Source organism: Triplophysa dalaica, chromosome 25, assembly GCF_015846415.1.
Source record: "Triplophysa dalaica isolate WHDGS20190420 chromosome 25, ASM1584641v1, whole genome shotgun sequence".
NCBI lineage: Eukaryota > Metazoa > Chordata > Actinopteri > Cypriniformes > Nemacheilidae > Triplophysa > Triplophysa dalaica.
In genome coordinates this window covers 12,968,449-12,984,614 of record NC_079566.1, presented here as the reverse complement: position 1 = coordinate 12,984,614, position 16,166 = coordinate 12,968,449, and the positions used below count along the sequence as shown (strand labels likewise).

The window sequence follows — 16,166 nt, the reverse complement described above, 5'->3', positions numbered from 1 at the left end:
ACAGTCCTTGGACACCATTGACTGTCCCCAAAGCAGTTTGCTTTCCTTTATTCCTCCAAATATCTTATTAATATCAACAGAACAAAAACAAATGACAACAATTCTACTATGGCAGTCAATGGTGCCTAAACCTGTCGGTTGCTCATATTCTTCCAAATATCTTTCAAAGAAATGTATACAGGTTGGGTACAACTAAAGGCTAAATAACCCAAAAAACGACAATTACACATAATTGCACATATTGCACATACATATAGGCCGACGCAAGCAAATATGTGCGGTATACCGGTAAACATGCACTATTATTAACACGGCTCTTATGTTTAAGAATGAATGTTCATGTTCAACTGCTTCAGCTCTCAATCCCAGTTACCTCAAGACACCAGTCATCACTTACAAATAAGGAGTGCCTGCAATGTTAGCACAACCCTGTCTGCAGTTTTGACAGCTGGATACGTGTTGTCACCACAGTCAATTACAGGTACACTGAAAACGTATTGTTCAGCTTTAAAATGATATATATATCGAGTTTTACTTATTATGAACTTGCTTTTTGGACAATCTATTCGGGAAATGAAGACCATGGAAGATGGCCTCAAGTACTTCACACCTGTCATTCCTGCCTTGCCAAGCGAATAAACCTCAATTGTCAATCTAAATCCCGCTTTTTCAGGGGGTTTGGATAAACAAGAGCCATAATCCCATCTTTCATTGGGTGCTTTAATAAAAGAATAAACTGGCAAGATGTGGTTATACACAAACAAAACTAAACCCGCTTGGCATTCACCGAGGCTAATAACAGCGTTTGGGGCTTGCACAAGCAAGTTGAAATGTTTCAACAGGGGAATTCAAAAACACACAAGAAGAGTGTCACACGCCACGCCTCCGTCATGTTTCTCACACGCGTTGGAAAGGAACCACAGCAGGTTAATAACTGGTTAGTGCGTTCACACCAGAGGCAAACAGGTTTGTAGCGAGTGGAAGAGGATTAGCTCCTCCTCTCCGGGAAGGGAGAAAAACAAAGAGATTGATACCGCCGAAACACAATGAGAGAAACCGAGAGCGTGTCGGGGGGAGGGGACCACATTGTATGGGCCTGAGAATGAGCAAACGGTGAGAAGATAAAAACTTGATAGTCTTCTTTCTCAAACCGCAGGTTGTTTGCTGCGTTTTAAGGGGACGGGGCCAGAAAAACACACAAGCGCATGCACATTATATGCACCATGCTGCATTTTAGTAGGGAAGGGGATTTACGTTCGCATTTTTATTGGAGAAATAAATGATGTTAAGTCACTCCAGGACATGCAGGTACGCATTACAGGCGGCCTCACCCCTACGAATATTTACAATGGTATCCATAGTTTCCAGCAAAACATCAGCTGCTACATTTCTAGTATAACTGTAGTGTTGCACAACATTTTGTTTGTATACATAGTATATTTTATGGGGACATTCCATAGACTTGTATTGTTTTCATACAGAGATGGTTATAAACTCTTTTATCCTAAAACAAAACTTTCTGCATTTTGTACAATTTGATTGGAAGTTTTTATTTACTATAATTTTGACAATTTGACTATATCTCGTCTATATTGGTGTTTTGTAAAAATGATTATTACTAGGTCACTAGGTTGTGCAATTATTTAGTAAATAATGTTGCAAAGTCACAGTTTTCAATCATTTAAAAAGTACAGTTTTTTTCCTGAAAATAAATGGATTTCCGAGGTTTTGGAAGGACAGCGATGAAATGTTTACAAGTTGCTCAGATTTGTCAGGTTTTGATCATTTTCAGGTACAAATTCGTCCCCAAGATAAGAGGGAACACACGGCGTGCATTATTAAATAAATAAAAATATACACAGTTGTGGCCAAAATGTTCAACTTTGGAAGATTCAAATCTTCGAAATTGAAGATCAGCTTTGAGAAGAATTTAAGGAGGCTTGGCAAAAAAACTACAGACATCACGTGCAAAGCTTAATGAGTCAAGAAACAACTATAAAAAAGGCTACAAAACATGACTACACGAGAGGATCAACCAATATTAATAAGAGTTGTTGTCAATGCAGCCTGCATTTTCTGTGAGAGTTTTGTTTTTATATGAATTCTTTGAAAACATAGTTGACCTTTTTTCCAAGTAGTTAGTTTGTCCAACAAAAAAGTTAAGTGTTTAGTCCATTAATTGAATGGCTAAATCTAACCTAAAAGGCAGCAAAAAAATTACAAAAAAGGCTCCCCAGACATTAGTTTTGGGATCTACCGTATATATGAGTATATACTGTATGTATTGTTGATATATGTTTAAATGGTGCACAGAAGAAAAAAGACTACAATGCTAATTCACATCAAGCATGTGTCAAAAAGCTTACTCTACATTTTTTCAGATGACAGATATTCATGACCCCCATGACCAATAGAGTAGCAGTCATGCATATTTGGTTAAACCACACATTCATTAGATCATTCAGGCGGTATTGGAGAAAAACTAAAATCCTGTTCAGAATACAAGGCGTGGCTCATCGTTCAGGATGGGTTGCCGTCCACCGCGACAGCGACTGAACACACATTTTTGACATTTACATTTATTATATGGGTGTTAACATTGGAGAACATTGTCCCAGCGCAGGTATTATCGACACCCAGAAGCCTTCAGCTTTAAGGATCTTTCTGTTGACTTAAGTCCTGTAAACTTGCTAGACTGGTCAAGTCTGAAAGAAGACCTGGCAATTCAACACATCGCTTTCACACCTGCCCTAGTGACATTCACAAAACCCGTCCTTTATAACGTACAGTATTATAATACAAAACATATGACAATAAAAAATTCCTATGTGCTCGACAATGTTCAAGATATCTGATTTATGGCGTTTTATGGTTTCAAAGATGCATTAGTTTTTTCTTCAGACAGGATGTCGCTCTCTTTATCTTTCTCTCGTCACCAAGCACATGTGCAAATACAGGCTATGTATATAAAACATTTGACCATTTATTTCTAGATGTGGTATTTTTCAATCCAAATTTCTAAATTAGTAAAGAAAAAAAGATGAAAATAGAGATGCGAGTATGTTGTTTCCATTTAATTTTCACTTTTACACAAAATAAAAAACACAACGACAATAATCCAATCACAATAGAGAATATCAATATAAAGGGGTTTGCACACAAGGCATGAAAAAGAATAAAAGAACAAATTTTCTGTGTGCGATAGCTGTGTGACAGCTGACCCAAGACATGGCGTGGCGGTTATCGTCTAGTCTGCGGACGGCCTTACTTTTCTCATAAGTCAATGAAAAACAAAAAATCGGGGTGGTTTAAACATTCTTTTCAAAACAGAGTCAATAACATATAACATGAAGGCAAAAAATAAATTACATCGAAAGCAACATTGAGATTACATAACAGGGCTGCATGGTTTATTGTGAGAATATAAACAACCTGTACACAACCTGAGAACATTTCACAAATGACGGATGCTGTTTGGATTGGAAATTTGAAGCACGTGTCCATTGCATGATCCTTTGCCACGCGTGTCAGTTTGGTTCGAGACTATTTTTGCCTTAAATATTTTCCCATAAAAATTTCTGCATTTTTCATGAACCAATATGTAAATTCTATCTAGCATACATTAAGCATATTTCACATTTAATACAAAGTTGTTACAAAGTATGCAATGATAAGATGTTCCCATTTAATCTCTGTAAAATGATCAGGTTCAGTTTGACCAACCCAAGGACGTCAGTCTGAGCAATGTGGCCAGAACAAACTAACCACTAATTCAGTGTTTCTTACTCAGACTCATATGATTACTGGTCTCTCCATGCAAACGGCACAGACCGCTGACGGAGATAAAACTGTCTACAGGTTTGCGAGGAGTTATAAAGCTCAACGTCTTGTGCCTTTAAAGGAAAAAAAAGAACAGATGTATATAATAGGTGTGTGTTTTTTTGGGACGAATGCTCACGACTGTTCACAGAATATTCGCCAGTATTTTATATTGAGAGGCAGGTAAGTGGGCGCTGGACATACATCTGTAGTTGCTGGATCATTCAGTCACTTGCCAAAACAACCAGTCTAATTTTAATTTGTCATTTTATTTGCAACAGTAACTAGTAAATAAACTTAAATTCGATGGCCTTGTGTATTCACATACGATGCTGATGAGATACACAGTGGAAAAACTAAACATTAAAAAAAGAAAACAACATTTTCTCACATATCGGCACACAAAATACAAGTATTACCAAAAATACTGAGTGTGTCCCATTAAAGATTTCAGACAATTTGGTGTGACAGCTCGGGAAAAAGTGACTTTGAAAACAGGCCTGATTTAATATGTGAATCCATTTGAATCCCACTACCAGCAGACTGAATCCTTGCGGAGACGCCCGAGGACAGGGTAGCAATTTTGTCGCACAACTGTGGTATGTCAATGTCCGCAGAAATGCGTTTCTTTTCATGCTCCTCAGTTTGAGCATGTTGGAACGTGCTGCGCTCTCAGAATCCTACCGAATGGCTTACTCTGAGATACGAGAATGAAATAATGTGATTTAGAGGATTAAAAAGGATGGCGACTGTACACCTGCCGAAGGTGTCGAGAAGCTTGAATCATTCGTTTGAGCTTCAAGGCACGCATTATGTTCCAATGACCTTCTGTGGATGACTCGGAGGCGTCTTCGGCTTCAAGTTTGTCGGCCTCGCGCACCTTCATTGCCCAGGGGACTTCTGAGCACGTTAGGTCTCAAACACGCGACAAAGCGGCCTCGTCAATCCTCAGTGCATTTCAGAGTGGATTCGAGGTCTTTTGCGGCTGACCTCTGTGATGTCAGGCCAGGACAATCCATCGTTTTAGGGTCGGCTCGAAGACTAAGAGGTTGGATCACGTTTCAGTAAGAACAAAGGAAGGTGTCCGCTTCAGCCAGGAGAAGGAAGGAAGCGAGGAGGTCAAAATGCAGATAAGGTTGAGAATAATGCAGTGAGGTAAACAGTTTCTGAGCCTACCCCCCTTTAGCTCAGACTGGGGTTAGTTGTCACAAGGTAATGGCGTGTAAGGGTAGAACAAAGGTGAGGGATATTTACAAAATGGTTGTGATTTGAACATGCATCTTTGGATTTGCGACTGGGCAACCCTGCGGCTGTCGTAAGAGCAGTTTTTCCAGTTGCCTGGGTGGAGGGTTTCTGCAGATGAAAGACTGATAGTATGCTGAAGGGCTGGTCTTGAAGATTCTAGGGAAGAGACATACATGGTATTTGGTTATCTCTTAAGTAGAATTCCGACAAAGATAATATACATTACCAGCAGAAAAACTGTCTTAAACTGGAAAGCTCAAATAGCCACTTGTTATCTAGATTCCTGAATACGATGCATTCTTTCAAATTATTGACTCAAGGTCTTAAAAAAAGTGCTTCACTATGCCATAGAGGAATCTTTTTTTGGCTGAATGGTTCCATAAAGAACTTTTAAAATCCGAAGAACCTTTCTGTTGCAGAAATGTGAAACATTGGGGAATCAAAAATAGTTCTTCTATGGCATCGCTGTGAAGAACCTTTAGTAGCAATTCATCAAAAACTAGCATAATCAAAATCATTTTTAATCAAATATATATAATACATAATATATTCCTCAGATTCATGTTTAAACCAGCAACGCGCCCTTATTTGACATGAAAATAATTTAACGGCAAGAGTCAAATTGGCTCTCATTGCAGAAAGCTTTCCACACCCAATAAACAGACATGAAGACAAGTTATTTTCTTGAACAGTAAAGCCACTCCTTTGTTAGTCCTTTAGATTAAAGTATATCCCTCCTTTCTAATTCAAAAGAAAGTCAAGCATATCTCCTTTAAAGCTGAAGAGTAAAGTCAGACTTGAATCAGCATGCTGCCAAAACCAATACAGATCGCTGATAAGAAGAGCAGGAATATCATGCGGGTTAGAGAGAAACTGGTGTCGACACCCTGAAATCTATAAGGCAAACAGCTAGTGTGGAAACGAGAAATAAAACCTAAATATACTGTATATAACCCTGTAGAAAAAGACTGGAAAAGCACTTACCAGGTCGCATCACGCCATGAGATGTTGCATTAATATGGCGATGGAACACTAAAAGAATGAATTGGAGAAAAACAACAGTGAGTCTAAGAATAAAGATGATCTTTGTTAATTAATGCAAATCTATGATATAATATGATGGCATAATCAAGTTTAAAACAGATTGTTTAGTACATGTATACAATGCATGAGTTATACAAAGGTCCAACCCACAAAAACTAAATAACAAACATGGTTTTAGTGTGAACAAAAAAACGGAGTAACGCCTAGTGTGTGAATGAATAAAGGTGGAGTCAACAGGAGTAAGCATGGGAACGATGGCTCGGTTTCAAGATCTAGTGAGCTGCCCTGATGCTTAAAAAAGCACCTGTATTTATGCGTTAAGTCAGATTAGTCCTTTAAATATATTTTTATTTGCTGATTATTAACGCATAAAACCCAACTTGGAATCAGTCAACAACATTTCAGTACTATTACATTCATAAGGTAATGACGATGAAGGATAATCATTATTTTTTTATCACGTAAATTGTTTATATTTTATGAAATTAAGTGACATGTTCCTCATGTCTATTTCGGTCACTAAGCTCATTGCAATGCTTTATGGGATTGCCTTTTTCATAAATGATGCATACAATTCTGCATTAGAATACACTACGAAAGAAGCTCAATACAGTTTGCAGCAAATCCAATATTAATGTTGCACTAGCATGGAAAACCTTTTAATTACAAAGAAACTATAATATCGTCCTTTCAACGTATTCTGTTTTTCACTAGTTTCAAACTGCAATAAAATACTGAATAGTATAATACTGATCCAACACATTTTTGTTACAATGAACAATTCATGAAATGACATATAGAGAGAATGCTCAGAATTTGTGAACACAGAGACATGCTCTAAACTAAGAAACAAAGCAAGTCATGCAACAGAAATCCACACACGGGTAAGTAAGTGAGACAAAAAGAGAAAGACAGAGACGTGTGTGAACACGACCGACATTCCAACTGTATTCCCGACGGAGCTCTGTTAAATTCCACCTTTGATTTGTTCTTTAAAGCAAGAGATGGATTATTATAAAAAATATAATTATATAGAGAACAATTGTTGATGATTATGTTAAATCTTTCATTTTAATTTATGAGTTTATGAAACTTTCACAAGGCCATTTCCTAAACTATTCACAATTTCACACATTGGATGCGTTTAAAATTGAAAGAAACTAGTGTATTGCTTTATGTCAAAAGCACGTATTATAAAATGAGTGGCATACTAAATAAATTACAAAAATTGCAGATTGCCCTAGGGGAAGTGAAGCAAAGTGTTATCGTCGACAGACATCAGAAAACAAATGATAGATAGTCAAGCGGCATTCCCAGGAAGCTTATTGGCACTCGATCTACATCTCTCAAAACCAAAAGTAAAAAAATCAGATAAGTTTCCTGGTGACAGCAAAAACGTTACATTTCAACACACAAAGAAAAAAATCTCTAGTTTCAGAGATCTAAGGAAAGTAAACAGCAAAGAAAACCGGGGATGCAAGAAGTCATAGATACCACACACCTATAACTGAATGGTTTTGCATGTACAGTAGTCTGAGTGTGTGTTTGCGTTAACTGTGCGAGTCATTATAATTTCCTATTAAAGAAACTCGTCTCTCCGTTAGACCATACAGCATTTACATATGCTCTGCCTTCTGGCTTTATTTTGCATTTCCAGTATTTCCTGTACTCTCCTAATAGTGCCTCGAAGAAGACAGGCAAAGCTATCAAAACTCTTTATATTAGAATCTAAACTTACTATGAACCAAAACTTCTTTACATCCTCATAGAAGTTATTTCATGGTTCCTGTAGCCAAACCTACAAGCCACCAATTAAACGGGAAAAACCTTTACACGAGCACATTATCCTCCCCCCCAAAAAATGTTTTACAAAATATGCTGTCCTTATACTGTAGGTCATAGTGTTGTTTGTTTGTCTTCGTTACTTGGGTAGAAAATCCGTCACTTGTATTCAGTGACAGGGTGTAGATGGATGGGGTGTGGAACAACTCCAACCGGGCTTGGCAAACAGACCTGACCACTTTGGAGGTGAAACGTTGGACGGAAGAAGAGACAAGACGTGGCGAGAAAAGAGACTTAAAATCACCCAAATACCCCCCAAAAGTCTTTCAATCAATTTTCTTAAAGGAACAGTACACTCAAATTTTGGACTTCTTCCTCATTTCTTTAAAATTATCCTGTAAATAGGCATGATGGGGGACAGGGCATACTTGTCATTATATTATCAAATAAAAGCACTTTAAATTATCCGGAAGGTATCACGGACAAGACCGAACAATAACGTTACTCCACACTAAAACATTGGAGTTACGAAAGATCTCTGAAGCAACGTCTCAAGGCTCTACTGTGTGCTGCGGTCCACACCCCTTACAGTCAATAACGGTGAGAGAAATGGAATCAGGAAACGGTGAAGTGAATCATATCCTCTGATATTCTAGTGGGCTGTCTGAGGGTGTAGCGATTGATAATGTCATGAACTAGGTCACTAAAGCCTCGCCCACATCCTCTAAGGTCAAAAAGTATATGAATGTCCAATCGAAAATGTTACATAAAACCGGATAAAACTACTCCAGTGTGATACAATAATTCATTCGTCTTCATCCACCTAGAAAAGATGTAGCTCATGAATGTGCTTTAGCAAAAATATGAGTTTTAATTTTCAAGTCAATTTTCTGTGGTAATCGACATTATGCCACAAATGCTCTGCTTGTTTTGAACCCGGAACATTCCTTCGACTGCTCTTGTGACTCACACCCGTGCAAACAAAAGCAAAAATCAATTCCTCTAAACCACGGCAGTGGAGAGAGAGATAGTTTAGACTCACTCTGTTGGTTTCTTCCTGCAACAAAAACAGCAAGCGATGATGATCACAGCCACCAGGACACCGATCACAATTCCAGCGATGGCGCCCCCAGACAGCCCACTATCTACTGTACCGAGCTCTGCAAAACACAAGCAATTATTTCAATTATTAAACATACACACACACTGCTACACAGTATTTTTGTCTTGTTTTCGAGTACAAGCATCTATATGCTCTTAAATCAAGATTTATTAGGAAAGCAAAAGGACGGCAAATCATTCAAATTAAGTGTTGTTTTCTGAAAATAAGGCTACAATAAATGGGCTTATGAAAAACAAGAAAAATATCGGCCAATGAGGTAAGACGCAATCAACTTAATTCAAAGGGAAAACAATATATTTTCTAACCACAGTATTAAAAAAGTGTATATTTATACTGTATATGAATATATGAGAAACCTTGGATATCCAAATTCACTTATTTAGAACATGGCCCCAATCACTGTACTTGTCAACATTGACAAGCAGTTTTTAATACTTTTATTGGTTAGATATTTGCAAAACCCAGCGACAAACATCAAGGGTGACTAATAATAACGTTTTAAGCCAAACAAACACAAAATATGGAGATACGTGGTTTCAGAACGACATATGCATATATACGACAAATGCGTTTGATTACTCTGAGCAATTAGATTTATAAACCTGTATGGATAATACTATCAGTATTAGCAGCACTATTAAGTACAAAAAGGAAAAAAATAGATCACCACTAAAGTTGAAACATTTTAAAGTATTACTTTTTAAATTAGCTAAGCATCAGTCAACTAATAGGCCTGAACAAAATACGGGTCCTTTAAATTGATTTACATGTTTGGACTGAGCAATGTACTTTTTATACATATATATGTGCACTTTTTATCATAAGTAACTTAAACTATGTGCGAATTTTGGGCTTCAAACCCATTACCTTGGCATCGCAAGCGCCCCATCAGTCACAATATCAGATTTTTCCTACGTTATTATTGAAGGTAAAGAAATAAAACGCCCCAAACTATCGTGGTATCCATAAAGAAAATTGACTCAATATCACGATATCGGTTGTAACATTGTACCTGTCAAATTTGTTTTTTTGGGCGGGGGGGAAAATGTGGCTCTTTATGTTAGATGAGTGCAAAACTTCCACTTACTACATTGCAGTGTCAAACAGACACTATTTGAATTATTTACAACATTACCATATGAGTTGGATGGATTTGGGGTTTTGTGCGAATTTACCTGTCACTGCGAGATTGTGTGTGGTGTTAAAGGTCACTCCGGTGAGGGGGTTGCGGGCCACACAGGTATATGTGCCGGCGTCCTTCAGACTGGCCTTTTCGACAGTGTACTTTTCCCTGGTGGCGTTCGCAATCGTTGAATCGTTGAGCTTCCACGCGTAAGTGCTGGGAGGAACGGATTGGCCTGAGCAGGACATCTCGATGGGCTCCTCGAACTTCACCGCATTCTTTCCAGCCACCTTCACGTTCGCTGGACCATCTGACATTAGAGGGATCGGAGTCAATATTTACATAACAGTACCACTAGCAAACCAATGGTTACAATACAAGCGTAGAGGTGACCAACACCATTGGTAAACAAAAGAGGCCAACGTTTAGACAAGACAACAAAAGAGGTGACGGCGCAGTGAGTTTTCAGTGGCTTTTCTTCTGTTCTCAATGAATGTGAAATTGTGCGAGGAATTGCAAGCCTAGCCTATTTAACCTAGTGACGTGGAATAAGCCGCCACAATACGATTAGATTAAAGATGACATGTAAATAAAATTAAGAATCATATCTAAGGGTAACAATTTAGAGTTAAAGCATTCAATGCACATTTTTCATTTCAACGTTTCCATGAACAATCATCTCTTTGACACTTACAGTTGATCACCATTGTATAGTTGGCCTGATCCGAGTTCACTTTGTTCGTCATTTGGCACTTGTACAGGCCAGCATCTTCCTTTTCAACCTTAACAAAGGATAAAGTTCTCATGTCTGATGAGAGAGTGACTTTCGTGTTGGTTGCCAAAGGTTTGCCGTCTTTAAACCATTCCATCTTGTCAGCTTTGCCGGCGGCCACCGTGCAGGTGAGGTTGACCGGACTGATACCAGCAATGAGAGGTGCCGAGGGACTGGAGATGTTTGTTCCACTTAAGGGCTCTACCGGAAACGACAAGAGAAGAAGAAGAATTAATATAGACCCTCAATGACAACATATTTTTATCCTCTTGCTAAGGTGTCTCAACCAAAGTTTTTCTGATGAGGTTTCTGAGGTGTCTGTAAGAGCAAGCTGCAAGTGAACCAGACGTAATGCCGACAGTCAAATTCTATCTATGTGAGACCAGAGCATTTATCTTTCACCGCTCACAACTTCACTCACCACCTAATCTCCTTCTGCCACTTATTTGTACAGACATCATTACCGTGGAATGAATCGGAACTCAGTGCTCATTGAACTGCATTCACCAAATGCCTGAAATGTTGTCAACAAGCACACCTTCCTCCTCATCGCCTGGATTTAAGTTTCATGCATGATGCAACGAAACTGTTTCACGTCCAGGCGATCTCCAGAGTCGCCGTAGGCTAGAAGTGCATTTCCACCCATAGAGAATCCTTCATTAGAGGGTTTTTGCATGACCGGTTTTTCATTACAAATTCATACAAAATCGATGAAACAAAAGAGCTGAGTTGAGAATGGAACTTTAATATGTACTTTAGCCTTGCAGATATCCCACAGACGGATCCATCAAAGCAGAAGCCTGGATTTAAGAAGTGAAACAGTTGGTGCCATGCGTCTGACGTCAGACCGTGTCGGATTTGCTTTCAACAACATAGTGGTTTATCACACATGCGGTAACAAAAAAAACTTGATGGGAGGGCACTTAGCGTAAGACCACAAGTTTAGAGATCTTGAAATAAATCTACCATCACCCAAAAGCAGAACATGCCAGAAACGTTTAACCGTTAACCTGAGCAGTAACAGACCTCAAAGCAGAGAAACAAGTTTATAGTCTCTCTTCATGTCTCTCCTTTATTACAAGAAGCCATTTTGAATATATAGACACGTGTGGATATGCATAGATCATTTTGAGAAATGGATATTAATATTTAACATCGAAATCTTGTTTTTTATTTTCACTTTCGTGTGAAACAGTGGTTCTCAAACTTTTCAGATCAAGTACCACCTTAAAAAAAATATGTTGTTCCAAGTACCACCTAAGGACCCCAATAAAAAAATCTCATGAATAAACACTCAAATGAATATTAGAGTTGTGAATCTTTCTCTGGTACTCAGACTCTCCGATGTATTCTTAATATGACAAACACGTTTTTATTTCCTGGCTGATTTAAAACTAAAGAACAAGTTTTTCAAGTTAGTCAGCAGTAATTGTGGACACAAAACCCTTTTCTGTGCACTGTAAACAGGGCTCTGTAAATGACTTATATGGGGGATTTACACGAGATGCACCAGACATGATGCTTCTAACTTACCCAAAACAGATATTGTAGAGACCTTCGATGCAATGTAGCGTTTGGTATTGGCATTGGAAGCCACACAGGTGTAGTTGCCACTGTTTAATCCCTTTAAATTGGTGATGGTCAGGTTGGCCTGCTTGGAGATCTCCTCCCCGTTAAACATCCACTGAAGCTGCGCAGGAGGGTCAGATTTAGCCGAACAAGTGAACGTTACGTTGGAGCCTTCCTTCAGGTAAGGTGCGACTGGAGTTTGGTACATCACAATATTTTCAGGACCATCTAGATGCAAGAAGGAAAAGTGGCGTTGAAAAGAACTGTCCAGAGCCCATTCAAACTGTAGATGACGCGATAGTTATCATGCGAAATATCAGAGTAAAGTTATCCAATGAACAAAACCAACAAGGTTGATTTAAGTTCCTCAAACAGCCACATTTCAAATATTTGAGAAGGATTAAAGAAAAATGATTTTATCTTCCACACTTTTCCAACAAAACCCAAGCACTAATGGCATATGACATGTGATGACGTCATAATGATGTCATGACACACATTCTTCCTGCTTCAGCAGCAAACAACAGTTTTTCTTTCAGGAAATGAGAGCTTCCTCGAAAGCACTGCCAGGACCAACCAGAAATTCAAAGGATCCGGTTGCGGCACACTTTTTCAACCTCCCTGTTGTTAACGTTGCCTTGAAGTAGGACGCCGAATCTAAACGTGGATGTGAACTTCAATTTTAGGCCGACAAATTCCTACAAAAGCTCACGGAAAGGTATTGTTGGGAATGTAAACACGCTATTTTAAGACTGCAGTCTTCACAGACTCGTCCACCGTATTTGATGTAATCTCAGCATGCATTCTTTCCTACACCTGCAGCGAACCTGTCTGAACTAGACTGTGTGTGTAGACCTCTTCTGTCGTGTTTGCTTTCTAGTCTGCAGAGATCTAGACATGATCTACAGTACTGCTGCTGTGTTCTTTCAAATTGTTCATGCAACTTTATCGCAAGTTTGAAATGAACTGATCATAAAGGTGGTTCGTATGTAAAGAGGTGTGTGAGAATAAAATATACAATAAGCACAACATTACTCAACTGTCGGTGTCATAAAAATGTTAATATGTGCATGCATGCATCTTTTCATGGTTAACATACTTACAGCTGACAGTCAGATTGAAGGCAGGACTTTTCTTAGACTCTAATGGATTTTCAGCAATGCAGTATATAGGTCCACGCAGATCTGTCCGCCATACTTCGCTAACCGTCAGCTCATTTCCCATGAGCTTAATATGCGTGCCGTCCGCCACCACTGGGATCGAACCGTTCAACCATCTGTAAGTGAAGGAGCCTTTGGCAGAGCAGGTAAGAACCACAGTGCTGTTGATCTCCACAGGTTCAGGAAGAGAGGATGAAATCTGGACATCTGTTACGGGCTCTGGAGAGAAGAAACCTTGGATTACCACTTCAGTAAAGCTTATGCTCATTCATAATTCATTCTTTGCTCATTGGACTACATTCCTAAGCACTGTACAGTTAACAAACTCAAGGACACAATGGCTTAATTTACATTTATTCATTTGGCAGACGCTTTTATCCAAAGCCTCTTGTGGGGATCAACCTGAAACCTTCAGATTACCAAACCCCTCCAACAAGATACACACCTTTGTTACATAGCATGACATAAACACCGTACATGTCGTGATAAAATAACTTTTACGTGTCATAGGTAAAAAATGATCAATTTGAATGTTAAAGTGTCTACGAAACTAGAGGAAAAGGAAAGAAAGCCCAATGAGATCTTACTCAAAATGAACTTACTCAACCGTGCCATTCTCTACAGTGCAGCACATGCCCTTCCCTAAACCTGCCCTGCCCTTTTAAGGACTACAAGGTGAAGTTTCCCCTTCAAAGTTTTTAGTTTAAACCAGCGGTTCAACTTTTTTAAAAATACAACGTTATTTAGGTAAACCCAACAGTTCAGTTAAACAAATTACAGTTTTACTATATGCAGCACAGTAGCTTAAATGCAGCACTTTTAACACATAAACGTAACAACTGTTTTTCTCGTTGCAATTAAATAAAATAAAAACTCTGGGTTGCTTAAACCCATGGTTTGATAAAACATGATCATTTTTAGATCAATTTCATAGAAATCAAACAGTGGGTTGGTCTAGTTTACCCAACCATGGTTCAAACAAGAATTTTGAGATGAACATTTGGCATGGGTCTTAAAGATCAGCTCCTTTCAACTTCTTCTGCAACTCGAACTACAGTTTCACAGATAGAAGTGATGCTTTTAACTTATCTGCGAGGGAATCGAACCATCAACGCCTTACTCTCAACTCAGATCTTTAATCATCCAACCTTGTAATCCCCAAGTACGTATGAAAGCATGTGTGCACTTGGAAGACGTTTACAGAGATTCGAACCCATGACTTAGGTCGCCAACACAATGCACTACAATCAGAACTCCACGAACACACTTACCCAGCACATTGAGTTTGACCTTTCCTGTTAGTTGTCCTCCATCGCTGGTGACTATAGTGAGACCATATTCCCCACTATCCTCCGTCACAAGATCTCTGAGCTCGAGCGCACACGTTGTTGCATTATAGGTGATCCTCTTGTTGTATCGTTCGTCGATGTTTAATTTGTTAGTTGAAGGGATATTCGTGAGGATCGGTATCTTGGTCGTTGAAGCCCCGTCGAAAGACCACGATACGGTCAAAAAATCCACAGAGGTAACTTTGGTTTTAAACGTTACGTTTTTACCAATAACTCCGTTCGTTTCTTCGTCCAGTAGAGGGCTGCCATCACAACAGCATCCTATGGGAATGGATAACATCACAGGTGAACGTGAGAATAAAATGCACGTATTTTTTTCGGAGAACAATACTAAAACAAATGGCTACCACTGTGAACCATCAGCTATTTACATTTAAGTATTTGGCAGATGCTTTTATCCAAAGCGACTTACATTGCTTTACCCTATACATTTTACATAGGTATTTTCAATCTCCTGGGACCGAACCCACAACCTTGCGTTGTTAACGCAATGCTCTTACCACTGAACTACAGGAAAACTATTTGTTTTGCGTACCCTTAAAAAATCCACTAAAACAAATAAAATTCCCATTAACATTAACGTTAACCCCAACCGTGTTTTATTTTAGCTGGGCGTGTCCCAAACGAATTAGATTCATAACGTTTCTTTAAAAATTATAACAATGTCAAAATGTGTTAGATAACACATTTTCCTGTAAGATAATGTTCTGGTTACTTACCAAATGCGGCTAAAAATAGCAAAGGCAGCCTAAAGTTATAGAGATCCATTGGGAGAGATGTAAATCCCCGGAGCGACAGACCGGAATGTACAACGGTGTGAGTTCGCTGCGCTGTAAGAACTTGAACAAAGTTACGCGGACACACCCAACACAGCGCATCTGAAACCCGCCCAGATCTCAACCTGAGAGTGTGACGTCATGCCCCCGGGTGGTCTCGAGCCCGCATCCGTGGGAGACCTGCGTTTATCCCCCCCCAAAACCTGCACTCTAAAGTTACAATGTTACAAATAATGCAAGATGTTTGCAGAATATGACCTTGTTCAAACCGACTGATAAAACAACAGATCGGATCAATTCTCTAAACAACGGCATATTGCGGGCAGATCAGATGTGACCACGTTGCATAAGTGGTATCAGTTTAAGTCGACATAGTCTTCGATGATGTGCGGATTAATATATCG

At 38.9% G+C, this 16,166-nt stretch overlaps 1 protein-coding gene across 1 annotated transcript; it reads right to left on the bottom strand.

Annotated features, from left to right (window-relative positions):
• Positions 1–3,059: 3,059 nt before the first annotated feature.
• Positions 3,060–15,859, bottom strand: si:ch211-264f5.6 (carcinoembryonic antigen-related cell adhesion molecule 5). Its single transcript, XM_056741905.1, has 9 exons — positions 15,706–15,859; positions 14,909–15,247; positions 13,581–13,856; positions 12,442–12,705; positions 10,831–11,109; positions 10,189–10,446; positions 8,933–9,050; positions 6,049–6,096; positions 3,060–5,220 (listed from the first exon to the last, which is right to left on the bottom strand). Exons 1-8 carry the CDS (start codon positions 15,752–15,754, stop codon positions 6,078–6,080), a joined length of 1,602 nt encoding a protein of 533 aa, XP_056597883.1. The 5' UTR covers positions 15,755–15,859; the 3' UTR covers positions 3,060–5,220; positions 6,049–6,077.
• Between the last annotated feature and the right edge of the window lie 307 nt (positions 15,860–16,166).